Source organism: Prionailurus viverrinus, chromosome A2, assembly GCF_022837055.1.
Source record: "Prionailurus viverrinus isolate Anna chromosome A2, UM_Priviv_1.0, whole genome shotgun sequence".
In the NCBI taxonomy this organism is placed as follows: Eukaryota; Metazoa; Chordata; class Mammalia; order Carnivora; family Felidae; genus Prionailurus; species Prionailurus viverrinus.
This window is the reverse complement of record NC_062562.1, coordinates 149,181,575-149,195,061: the sequence shown is the minus strand read 5'-3', so window position 1 is coordinate 149,195,061 and position 13,487 is coordinate 149,181,575. Positions and strand designations below refer to the sequence as shown.

The following is a 13,487-nucleotide window of genomic DNA, read 5'->3' as shown; positions in this document are numbered from 1 at the left end:
GGCAAAAGATTTGAACAGACACTTCAAAGGAAGGTATAAGGATGGCCATTAGCACGTGAAAGGTGCTAATAACGTCGTTAGTTATCGGACCCTGTGAGTTATAACATTGGAATGCTGCAAACCAAAAGGACTGATAATATTGTTTGTAAGGATGTGGAGAAACCAAAACTTTTATCCTTTGCTGGTGGAGGTATAAAATGGCAGCCACTTTTGAAAAAGTTTGGCAGTTTCTTATAAATTTAAATATACACTTGCTCTATGACCCTGCAATTCCAGTCCTAGGTATTTACCCAAGAGGAAAGAAAATATACATCCACGAAAAGATTTGTGCACATATGTTCGTATCAGGCTTATTCATAGTAGTCAAATCTAGTAACAACCGAAATGGTCCTCTGTGAGAGAATGGATAAACAAATTGTGGTATATTCATACAGTAGAATAGAAGCAGTTAAAAAAACAAAAACCACACAAAAACAGAAACGCAAACTGTTGATACATGGATAACATGGGTGAATCTGAGAAACATGTTAGGCAAAACAGAAGCCAGGAGCCAGGAACAACGATGTGTCCTTCCATTTGTGTGATTCCATATATATGAAATTCAAAAATAGGAAAAATTAGTCTATATTGACCGAAATCACACTGGTCGATGGGGGTAGAGGGCATTTGCTTGGAAAGGGACACAAACTTTCCAAACCGCCGGGAGTATTCTTTTCTGGGTAATGGTTATACAGATACATATGATTTTTACTACAATATGAACACTTAAGATCAGTGCAGTTTTTTTGTAATGGTAATTATACTTAAAGCACCCTAAAGTCGTTGTTAATTAATTTTAATGAGGGGAAAAAATTGCCCCAAATATTAGGAGTGCCCAACTTCTAACTGTAATTTGCCCTAGGTAAAATAAGTTTCTTGAATTTAGTGAGCCTTAAGAAACTTATGATTTCTAATTGTGTCCATAATCATATTGTTTTCATTAGAATTAGAGTCCCTTATCTCAGGACCGTTCATTCAGTATGTTTCAATGCTGTTGAAATAGGAGTAAACCATGCTTTGCTTTATTTATTTATTTTCTTAACAATTAGTCTTCTCTCCATTATTAAATTACATTTGCCTATATACTTTCTTCCTCATTAGCTAAGAGTCTTGTTTGTAGATAGACCTGGTTACATTTTGAAAGTTATTTTTGATAAAGGAATTTTGAAGGCGCTATTTATAAATGAAACATTTATACAGTAACACTGGTACTTGGTAATATAATAACCCGAGGCAGCAAGTTGTTCATACTATGTATTGCATCCTGGCAAAATGCTTCAGAACTTGTAAAAGCCTGCATCTTGGCCCTTTTCTACATGTTGAAACGGAAGCACACATGTTCCCATGTTCAAGTGTCGCCAAGCATCCCCAACTTGCTCACATGGCTGCCTTAAGCTGTTTTATGTGCTTTCTCATTCAGTGGCCAACAGTTAAATTGCCGTGTTCCTTTTGTGAGCTTATACGTCTAAATGCTGGTAATCAACTGTGTCCCTTGAAAATTGATAGATGCGCTCATTAAGGGGCGTTTTTGCTCTTGGCTCCTCTCAAAAGTCACCTCAGCTACTGTTTCTGGATGAAGCTGGCAAGAAATACTGTGCAAGTGATACATCTGGCTTTGTTCCTTTGTGAGGGCTCAAACCTCCGTTTTCAGTATGTTAAACATGCTTTGTAGGGATCTTAAGTATAAAGAAGTCAGCTATTTGCCAATTACAGTATTAACACAACAAAGACTAAGGGCTGCTGTTGTGTGGTGGGATTTTATTTTTTTTAATTTGCTGCCATTTGCTCTTCGTTTTGTTCTCTTATGCTTCTGGGATTACACACATACCTGTTTGTGAGACATCCACATCCCTGGAGACTCTGAAGTCCACCAGCCTGCCACTGGTAGAGAACTCAACAAAGCTGCCCGTGTGAGAGGGACATTCAGCATGGTTTATGATTGGGATTTTGAAGGTAGCATACACCTGTTTCTGCCTTCAGGATGAAAAATGAATTGCCAATTACTGTAGACATGTTCAGACATGACACTTCATATGGCAGAAGCTTGCTCAGCCTGCTTTATGCTGGGCCCCCAACTATGAACCATCAGTTCTGAAAAAGGGGTGTGTTGGCAAGGAGCAGAAGAGAGAAGGGCCTCGATCCTTGATCCTTTCCTATTTTGTGTGCTCGTGCAAGCTGTGGGAAGGAGGTCAATGCCTCTCACCTTTGTTTCCCCAGCAGAGCTCTTGAGCAAGATGAAGCGCTCAAAGCCCGGTGCCAGCGCATCATCACAGTCTCATTACTTTGCAAGCTGCACGCCCAGATGCTGCTGTTTTCTGCACCAGGCTTCACTGCTACACATTCATAACACCTCCATCACAGCTCATTTGGTGCTACTCACAATTAACTGGCTCTTTTCACGATAGTGTTTCTATGATACAAAAGACGCTGATGCAAAGAAGAAAATGACATCGTCGGGTGTTGAATCCATCTTTCAGACCTCCTTCGTTAGTTGAGGGGAAGCAGGAATCAAGTGTTTTGTCACTACTTAAATAATATGTGGTTTTGGTTTGGTTAGTTGAGTGTTGGTTTGGGCGTATTTTTGAGGTCTTTGAAGTTGAGATAGTGGATTTCGCTGGCAGACCAATTTCATTGATGCCCCTGTCCTGGAGGTCCTTTCAATTGGTGGATTCTGCCACCAGAATCCAATTGGTGGATTCTGCCATCCTCATTTATTGGGATTCTTCCCCCAGTGAAGAGCTCAGTGACGTCTAGTTATTTTGAAAGATTATTAATATGACATTTTTGCTTTAGAGAATTTAAATCATCATTAAAGTCAACAGATCCATCCATCAAAGGTCTTTGATGCTCCTCCAAATGCTGTTGGCACCGGAACTGCAGAAATGTAACTTTGAGTCCCTGTCCTCAGGGGTCTTGCCCTTGTTGAGATCATTAGCTCTGCTACAGAGATGTCAAAACCTCACACAGAAACTATAACATTTGTTCAAGAAAAACTGTTGAGTATCTCATACCTCATACATTCCTGGTGGTTTTTATAAACGGGACATATAGATATGACGAGGTTATGATCCTTGACTTCAAAACACTTGTAGAATACATGGGGGAGGCAGATTAATACACAAGTGACTAAAGTGGGGTAAATGCTGATAGAAAGGTACAGGCAAAATGCTATAGGAGTAAGGAAGGGAATCTGGGTTGCAGGAGGAGGTGACTGGTGTAGGCTGGGTCTTTCCACTTTGAGATATTCAAAAGGTAGGAAGAGGGGGAATAGCTTTCCACAAAGAGGGAACTGGATGCTGGAAATGGTTGTGATGAATGTGGAGGGAGATGTGATGGAATATGAAGCTATAAAGGAAATTAGAGTCAGACTTCACACACCATGTTGTGAAAAGCAGAGGGAGTAAGATGTGAGGATTCAGCCAAGAATCCTACCTACTTGAAAATATTTTTTAAAGTGTAGTTATTTATTTTGAGAAGGAGATTGAAAGAGCATGAGCAGGGGTTGCAGGGGGTGGGCAGAGAGAAACAGAGAGAGAGAGAGAGAGAGAGAGAGAGAGAGAGAGAGAATGAATCCCAAGCAGGCTCCATGCTGTCAGAGAGCCTGATTTGGCACTCGATCCCATGAACCGTAAGATCATGACCTGAACCGAAATCAAGAGTCCAGACACTCAACCAACTGAGCTACCCAGGTGCCCCCAAAATACATATATATTTTATATCTCCTATACCTCGTGCCCATAATTCTCACCATGGGATTATGCCTTCTGAGTTGGTCATTATTCTTAGACATCTTCTATCAAATATACAAGGGTAATGTTTGGTGTGTGTGTGTGTGTGTGTGTGTGTGTTTCTTATAATCACAAGTTATTATATACTATTAGTTACTATTATTTTAACATTATTAATACCCATTCAAAAATAAGCACATATTAATTCATTAACTGTCTCTTTGCAAAGTTCAGGGCTTTAAGAGACTGGCCACAGGAAAGAGCAGTTTTGATTGAAAAGAAACAAAGGGAAGAGAGAGTTCAAGAAACGTTTGGTTCATAGGATGCTGTGTGGGGAAATCCTAGGGCATTTTAGCAGAGAAAGAACCTTTTCAGATAAAGGAACACCAAAAGCCAGTATGCCAGTTCCTTATTTAGCACTGTCCCTGCAGACCAAGTTATGGGATCATCTTTTAACTGAAATGGTATAATGGTGAACTTTAAAAAATATTCCTAGGCGTGATCTCTTTGAATGGTATACTAAGAGTTCACATGATACCAGATTCTGCATGTTGCAAAGAGTGTGTTAAAGGCAAATTTTATGTGGTTTATTCAGGTACGGTCTGTCTGGGTATGTGGTTTTTGATTGATGTCTAACGGTGATTGCATGGACCCAAGACATATAAAATTAGCTCCTATGTTGCCATAAGATCCTAGTATTATTATTAAATAAATAAGAACTCTTTTTCCTTCCCATTGCATTTTGTAATCAACCTTTGCCCCTTGATATCCATCCTAGAGGCTTAGTGTGAAAAGAATATGAAATTAATAAATACTATTGGATTTTTAAAAATTATCAAGGTAGTACTTTTTTTTTATAACAAGGCAAATGTAATTTTTTTCTTCATTTTTCTTCCAGGTTAACCCCTTAAAAGCAAATCATGTGACATTGTAGTTTGATAGTAATCCTTCCACATTTATGTCTACCCATAGAAACAATAAATATAGATGTTCGTTTTATTTTTCACACACACACACACATACACACACACACACAACCACATGAGATTGCGCCATATGTATTTTCTTTGACTTTAATTTATTATGGATATATCCTCCTTGGTCATCACCTGTAATTCCAACTCATTCTTTTAATATTATTCTATGCCATTGACCCATCATAATTCATGGAGCCCATCCCCTACAGACAGGCACTTAGTTTTGTTTCAGATTATTTATTGTTTTTTTTTTTTTTGAGTGGTGTAAACACCAAAACAAAACTACTGCAGTGAAATGAATTTGTACATAAATCTTTTGGAATTGGTACTTTTGTTCCTATAACATGGGTGCAGTTTGAACCCTGACAGTCCTTACTATGTGGCATTGGGCTGCTCTTTGCTGATGTAGGAAATGTATATCCTGTAATAACCCATGGGGTTTGTAATAAGGGGTGATGAATAACGTAGGTAACATTCTGGGCACATAGTAGACACTCAGCCCTATACAGGATCAATTTCTGTACAGATCTAGTGGGGTTAGAGTTGGCAGAGCCTAGGTTACTTAACTTTAGAGGTTTTATTACAATGTGAATCTAAATCTGGCCTCCCAAGTGTGTGTGTCTCTCTCTCCTTTAAGAAAAGCAAAACCCATTTTGTGAAAATTTTCAGCTTTTTTGACTTGTGTAATTTAAAAATATTACATTTTGGCACAACCTTTAGAGTTTTTGCTGCTGGTTTATAATTCCCTAGAGGTGAATTGAAAAGATTAGTGGTAGAACTTTTTCCATTAACTCTGGGAAAAACTACAGAGCAAAAAATTGTCCTTTGGCAGAAATGTCAATCCATACCTCTTTTGGAGCATTTGGAGACTGAAGCACTGAGAAGCTGATTTAATAGGAGAATTGAAAACCAAAATGTATACACATCCTCACCTTTCCGAACTGATGACAAGACAAATGAAAAATACACTCTCGGAACTTGGTGATGCAAAGAAAATAGGATCATTGCTCCAGAGAGTGCATTAAGGCCAGATCTTTAAAAGATCCCAGTGCTAGGCTTTTGGCCATGTTCTTCAAAAAGCTGATCTGTTCTTATTAATGATACATCTATTTGTACCTCATGCCATAAAATTCCCCTTTTGTATGATGCAGTTTCTAGAGAGTAGATTTAAGAAAAAGAGAATGTTTAATATGCTACAGATTTTGCTATAGCAACTACCAAGAAAATAGGCTCATTTTCTCTTGTTTGTGGGTCTTGGTCTCCCTGGGTTTTTTTCCCCCCACTTAGGATGTCTCGTAATTGTTACATTCCATAATGTCAATATAGCTATAATGGAATAGTAAATATCCATGTCAGCAGAAATTTTACTGGGCATAATCTTTATCCTTCACATTTTGCAATTGAGTTGTTTTAGCAAGTTACCTCTCCTCCTCCCCCACCTCCAGGTATGTCTTCTGTATCTATGGAAGGTGATAATCACAGAGATGCTAAATAGGAATTAACTGAAGGCCATTCTTGTTTTTGGCATACCCCATGATGGCTATCAATAGTTAGCAAATTGGGATGGTCATCAATAGTTCAGGTTTCTGTTGAGTGAACTCCGTGTGTTTTTAAGTTGATGTCCATCATATAATTCAGTGTATGGTTTCTTTGGAGATAATCCCTGGACATATAAAATTGCAATTGAGAATGTACCATGCCTCTAAAAACATGTTTAAAGACACATGTTTTCTGTCAAATCATTAGCTAACAGCAACACTGCTCAAAATAATAATTGTATTTTAACATCCCAGGTTAGTCCTCAAAAACCTATTTAACCCCTGTATGTTTGCAGTTAAGAATAAAAGACTGGAGATTGGGGGGTGTGGGAAGGAAAAGAAGCAAAAAGAAAAAAAAATTGTGTGTGTGTGTGCGTGTGTGTGTTTAAATTACATTCTGGATTTTAGTGGTGCCTTGATGGCTCAGTTAGGCTCAGATCATGGCTCTGTGCTGGTAGTACAGAGCCTGCTTGGGATTCTCTCTCTCTTCTGTCTGCCCCTACCCTGCTCATGTGGTCTGTTTCTCTCTCTCCCAAATTAAATAAATAAACTTAAAAAAAATAAACTACATCCTGGATTTTAAAAGCTAAGCCAATCATGAGTATAACCTTGTTTCTGTGAAAAAATGTAGATCCACATAGTGACGTGGGAACACAGAAACCTTGGAAAGAACAGCTTTCTCCCAGGCCCTTTAGTAGCTTTCGCACTTCTGGGGACCAGTGAGTGGGATTGTTTTCAAATGAAATCCTGGGTGGAATCATCAGACTTACAAATGATAAAGGGTATTTTTAAAAATATAAATGTAGTTTCTAAGCTTATTTACCATCTTTGCTTATTATCAGGAAGACAGAGACACTTGTTTTCATGAACACAACATTTGAAAATAGGGGCTAAGGGTGGTGGCCTCAGTCTCCTGTCATCCTCAGCACCCAAATTTTATTTGGTTGCACAGTGTTGTGATGATTTTGGTTTGCAGTGATAAGTAGCGGCAACTGATAATAGTTTTTGGTTTTTTTGAACAGCTTGCCCTGCAATCTCCAGATACTCATCCATCAGTCTGATCCATATGATTAAAAGTGAAATAAGTTTCTGCTTTAAAGCTGAATAATTGACAGTATCTAATAAATCATTATATAGAAGTTGGGACAAACACCCAAAACTTACAATATTAAAGCACAATATAAAAATAACTTTTGACATGACCTCAACCTCATCTTTTGCCGCAGTCTGTCATGGACCTCAGAGTTCTTCCTTAAAGAGAGAACACGCCTCACACCTTCCTGCTTCTGCAGGCGTGCTCACACTGCCCCCATAGCACAGCACACCTTCACCATCTGCTCCTGGTAAACTCCATTGTCAAGACCTGTCTTAGATGTTAGTGTCTCTGAAGCCCTTCCTTGACACTTCCTCCCCCCATCCCCCCCTTCCCAAAAGAGAACACAATTAAGTGCTCCCTCTGTGTTTGTACAACTCAAGCCCTTGTTACATTGCAGTCTGTATCGCGGTTGCCTGTGCCCGTCTCCCCCTTAAGACATGAGCTGTGTCTTAGCCACCTTTATAGCCGTAGCACTCTTAACAGGTGTTCAATTAATATCAATATCGTTATTTACTAAATTGATTTTTTTTTAATTTTTTTTTTTCAACGTTTATTTATTTTTGGGACAGAGAGGGACAGAGCATGAACGGGGGAGGGGCAGAGAGAGAGGGAGACACAGAATCGGAAACAGGCTCCAGGCTCTGAGCCATCAGCCCAGAGCCCGACGCGGGGCTCGAACTCACAGACCACGAGATCGTGACCTGGCTGAAGTCGGACGCTTAACCGACTGCGCCACCCAGGCGCCCCATACTAAATTGATTTTAAAGTCTTCTAAAACTTTTTCCTGCTTTTAGCTTCTACTCACAGGATGTTTTTACTTGAGAAGGGACTTTGAATTTTCATTAAAGGAAACCCTTGTGGGGGCACCTGGGTGGCTTGGTAGGTTAAGTGTCCGACTCTTGATTTTGGCTCAGGTCATGATCTCATGGTTCGTGGGTTTGAGCCCCACGTCAGGCTCTGCACTGACAACCTGGAGCCTGCTTGGAATTCTCTTTTTCTCGCTCTCTCTCTGCCTCTCCCCTACTCATGTTCTCTCTCTCTCTCTCTCTCTCTCTCTCTCTCTCACAAACAAACAAACAAACAAACAAACTTTAAAGGAAACCCTGGTGTAAAAAGCTAAGTAAGAATTACAGACTCTTGGGAGTTTGAAGGTTCATACCAAGGTTGTATAATCTAGTTACAGTGTGTGAATCTCATTCCCAGTGGAAATGAAAGCTTCTTGAGGGCAGGAATTGTATTTTATTCTGTTTATAGATCTCCCCCAGCACCTAGCACTTATACTGTACTTAGTAAATAACATGCTGAAATAAGTTCCTTCAGCAAATTAGAGGACTGTGGCTATGTGACATCTCTCTGTCTAGCCTAATGGTTTGATTTCTCTGGTTGTTGGTGTTCTTTATTACAGGCTGTTAATATAGGGCTGATTTTTGTGGGACACTAGCTAATTGTCAGAATTCATCTCCAAGACGTGCCAGAGAGAAGATGAGCTTTCCTCTTGACAGTATCAGTAGGGTAGTTAAGATTATAGCCAAATCCAAAATACAGTGGAGTGTTATTTGTTAGTTTAAGGTTTGTCCTTAATTGGGAATTCCTTCAGTTTCGATTTCTGTACAGTGTGAATTTTTGTTAAAGAAGATATTTGAAAACTTCCTGACCTTTGCTGTTTTTCAGGACTATTTTTCACCTCTGTGAATGTAGATAGATTTATATATTTTCCGTAACTAAAGTGTGCCTTATTAACATTTTCTAGTTGAACTTGGAAACATGACATCTTCAAGTCAGGTAGCTCTCTACCAAGAAAGCCAATTAAATACTTCATAAGAAGTTGTCTTATACAAGCTGACTTACCTGCATTCCCCGTGAGGTCTCTATTGTCTGCCACACAAGTCTGTATCAAACTTGATTATAGGCATTTTATGATCAAGGCACTGATGGAACCAAGGCACAGCGGAGAAAACTCCTGTATACTTTAAGAAAAGGATAAAAGAGCCATTTCTTTTTCTGGCTCAATTAAAACCATACTGATTGTCAAGTCCCATTGACCTAGTGGGTTGCCACTTTGCACGTATTACCATTACTGGCAGTCCCACTGTAATGTGGAACAGTCTTGCCACATCATCGACACATTTACTAAGATAGATAACAGCTAAGGTTCAGTGTTAACCTTTATTATCAGGCTGTATAAGAAACTGGCACCAAAATAGTATGGTATTGGCATAAAAACAGACGAATAGACCAATAGAATAGTATCAGTAGCCCAGAAATAAACCAAATTGTATATGGTCAGCTAATATTTGACAGGAGAGACAAGAATATTCCGTGAAGAAAAGACAGTCTCTTTAATAAATGGTGCTGGGATAATTGGATATTCATATGTAAAAGAAAAAACTAATATCTTACGCCACTCACAAAAATTGACCCAAAATGGATTAAAGACTTAAATGCAAGACCTGCATTCATGAAAATCCTAGAAGAAAACATGGGAGCAAATCTCTTTGACACGGGTCTTGATAATGACAGCACAAGCAACAAAATGAAAACCAAGTGGACCTCCTTCAAACTAAGCTTCTGCACAGCAAAAGAAACCATCAACAAAGTGAAAAGACAATCTATGGAATGGGAAAAACACTTGCAAACCATATTATCTGATAAGGGCTTAATATCCAAAATATATAAAGAACTCATAGCAAAATATATCTTATATATAACTTAATATCCAAAATATATAAAGAACTCAATAGCAAAAAAACAACCCAAATAAAAAAATTGGCAAAGGACCTGAATAGACATTATTTTCAAAGAAGATAGATGAGGCTCCACATCATCAGGGACATGCTGATTGAAAGCACAATGAAATACCATCTCATGCCTGTTTAAATGGCCATCACCAAAAAAGACAAGAGGTTACAGATGCAGGTGAGGATGTGGAGGAAAGAGACCTTGTGTACCCTTGGTGGGATGGCAAATGGTGCAGCCACTGTGGAAAACAGTATGGAGGTTCCTTAAAAAATTAAATATAGAATAACCATATGATCCAGCAACTCCACTTCTGGGAATACATACAAAGGAAATAAAAACACTACCTCAGAAAGATATATACATCCCCATGTTCATAGCAGCATTCTTTATGATAGCCAAGACATGGAAACAGCCTAAGTGTTCATCAATGGATGAATGGATACAGAAGTTGTAATGTGATATGTATAGTATTCAGCCATAAAAAGAAGTCCTACCATTTGTGGCAACGTGGATAGGCCCTCTGAAGGCATAATGCCAGTAAGTGAGATAAGTCAGAGAAAGACAAATGCTGAAAGATCTTCCGTATATGTGAACTCTTTAAAAAACCCCAAATTTATAGAAAAAGAGATCAGACTTGTAGTTACCAGGGGTAGGGAAAGGGGAAACTAGAGGAAGGTGGTCAAAGCTACAAACTTCCAGTTACAAGATAAATACAATGTGATGACTACAGCTAACACTGCTTTGTGATAGCTGTTAAGAGGGTGGATCCTAAGAGTCCTCATCACAAGGAGAAAACGTTTTTCCCCCTTCTTCTTTCCTTTTATTGTATCAATACAAGAAGATGCATGTTGGCTGAAGCTATTGAACTAATTATTGCACAACATATGTAAATCAAACCATCATGCTGTATGCCTTAACCTTCTTCAGTGATATGTCAGTTATTTCTCAATGAAACTGGGGGAATAAAAGAAACTGGTTTGGTTTTTGCTTTGATTTATGAAAAGGTTGCCACATGAAGAAGATGTCACACAAAACAGCACCGTGGCGGCAGTGTTATTAGATGCAGTTGTCAGTATAGCAAATAATAACTAACTAATTAGGGTCATTATCTTCTTGCTACATTCTGTACTTTTGATGGGGGTGGGCCCTCTTAGCAGTACAGTATCTTCCCTGCTTTCACTTGGATTAGCATGTTTCTCCAAAGGTTTCCTGTTAACAGTAGTAGCAAGCAGTGTGATGCTGGTCGTCTGAGGGGATCATTAAGTAGTCGGCTTGATGGTTCAGTTATCCCACAGTGACAGCATCCAGTAATTACCTATTGGTTTTGCCTCAGGGTGCACGTGCGTGCATACTCTCCTACACAAATAGATGGAAGGACTCAAATTCTAGCTCCTGAATATTTGCAATAGCTCCAAGTAGTAGCAGGTGGCTCTTCTAGAAAATGGCACCTATAGCTTCTTGCTCAAAAGGACTTTTGTCCCCAAGGAGCATAGTCATTACTTTGCCTTGGTTTTTTAGATTCAATGCACTTTGGTATGGCGGAGTATCTTTTATGCTGTAAACTTTCCTTCCCTTTGAAATCTTTGGTCTTTCCAGTTCCAGTTGCGTCTTAATATGCAAGAAAGGCAGCTGTGTTTTCCTTTAAGCAAATATAATTGTGGGGGAAGGCGTCTCTGTTTATCCCATGGACAAATACATTATGGGTAATGCCAAATTAAAAAAAAAAAAAGCTTGGGACCCCAGAAAAAATACGTAAATCTTTTCAATTCTCTATAAAGCAGATAAGTGCTGCCCTTTATATGACTGCCTCCTGCAACTCGCATTTTCTTTAGAGCCAGCAGCTGTGGGGGACTAGGGACAAACACACGCACAGGAGAAGTGGCCACCTTTCCTTCAGTTCCCATGTATAGACAGAGACGCACTGTGTCTTTTCTGGCTTCTGTCCATTTTTCAGGCAGCCACATTTCTAGTCATTGGAACCTACCTCCATTTGGGTATTCCAGATTATTTTCGAGGTCTTTATGTGCCATTTACCAAGTGAACTTTTGGCAAGGTTTTGCCATTCTCTGATCTTCTGTTGACTTCCTTATCCAGAGAGATCCTTCGTGCAAGTGTGGGAGATGATCCTCTCTTAATCTATGGAACGAAAGAATACAGGCAGAAGCATATATGAGTTACTCTTGGGAGCGGAATGTGGCCCTGGCCCAAGCAGGCTGCATCTAATAGCTTCTTGTTGCCTGGAAGGCTTCTGTTCCTGGATGGCCTGGAGCGATCGGGCAGGCCCCTGTCATAAAGCAGCAGCTGGGGAGAATCACATTTGGCCCACAACGGCAGGCAGGAAGACTGTGCCCAGGAAGTCTTGCTCTCTGAGGTGGAGGGAGCCCAATTATGAAGGTTGGATGTGAGGTGGTGTCATTAAGGGCTTTCTGGAGAGAGAGAGACCAATTATATTAGAAGCCAAATGAACGAGTGTGTTAATGTATGGGGAAGGTATTCCTAAAATGATCATGCAGGGTGATCTAGTGACTGTTAGGAAACTTTCTTTTAAATGCACACTTTTAAAAAGTGTAAATGCTGATTCTGAACCTCATATCAACCTTAAAAATAAGCACAGTTAAGATCCAGCTTAAACATTAATAGGGGCCTGCCAAGCCCAGGTGACTTTTCCTGGCTTTGCTCACCTTTTAGAGGGATGTGGAGTGAGTCAGAAAGGGGTATTATCTGGTCTCTTGCTTACTTTCAGATGCCTTGGATTCTGTATGGCAAAGTGTTCACTGGAAGAAAGCTGGGGCTCTTGTGAATTTCAACATCACGAACTATTCAGCCTTAACTTCACATCCTAGGAGAGTGCAACACCAAGAGAGTCAAGCCCAGTGCTAGAGCTAGAGCACTGGGGCAAACTTCCATGTCAGGGAACACAACTAAAGTTGGTTTCAGGCACCAGCCCCAGCTGATTGTAGTGAACTCCCTACAGCATTTTGTTGAGAAGGACTCTGAGGCTGCAACAAGGCTCAGCCTGGAGTGCTGTGATTGATTAGTGATGTCTGTCTTTGGCATAAGCATTGAGAGAGTTTTTCCTCCCCCCCCCCACCCCTTTAGAAGCATATATATAAATCTGTTTGCTGCCTGATTGACAGCGCCTAAACTAGAAATAGGAAAAATGAGGGGAGGGAAAGGGGGAGGAAGGAAAAAAGACTGCAGTTTTAATATCTTTTCTCAAAAAAAAAAAAAAATTGTTTCCCCCTTTGTTCTTTTTTCACCTTTTCTCCTACCAGCAGGTTTAGTGAAATGAAATACCACACGACAGGACTCTCTTTTGCTGTCTCTTGTCCTGATGTGGCTTCTAGTAGGAGAGCCCATTTCTTTTGCC

General features: G+C 39.7%; 1 protein-coding gene across 4 annotated transcripts in view; it reads left to right on the top strand.

Moving 5' to 3' along the window:
* The window catches only part of CHCHD3 (coiled-coil-helix-coiled-coil-helix domain containing 3), a 288,748-nt gene that overhangs the window by 246,822 nt on the left and 28,439 nt on the right, over nucleotides 1-13,487 (top strand). The window contains exon 8 of one of the 4 annotated variants that reach the window (XM_047850121.1): nucleotides 7,305-7,405. The exons of the other annotated variants lie outside the window; for them this stretch is intronic. Within the exon in view, the coding sequence (XP_047706077.1) occupies nucleotides 7,305-7,390 (86 nt within the window). The 3' untranslated portion in view covers nucleotides 7,391-7,405. Of the gene's footprint in view, nucleotides 1-7,304; nucleotides 7,406-13,487 lie in introns of those variants that run through there. 4 annotated transcript variants of the gene reach the window in all.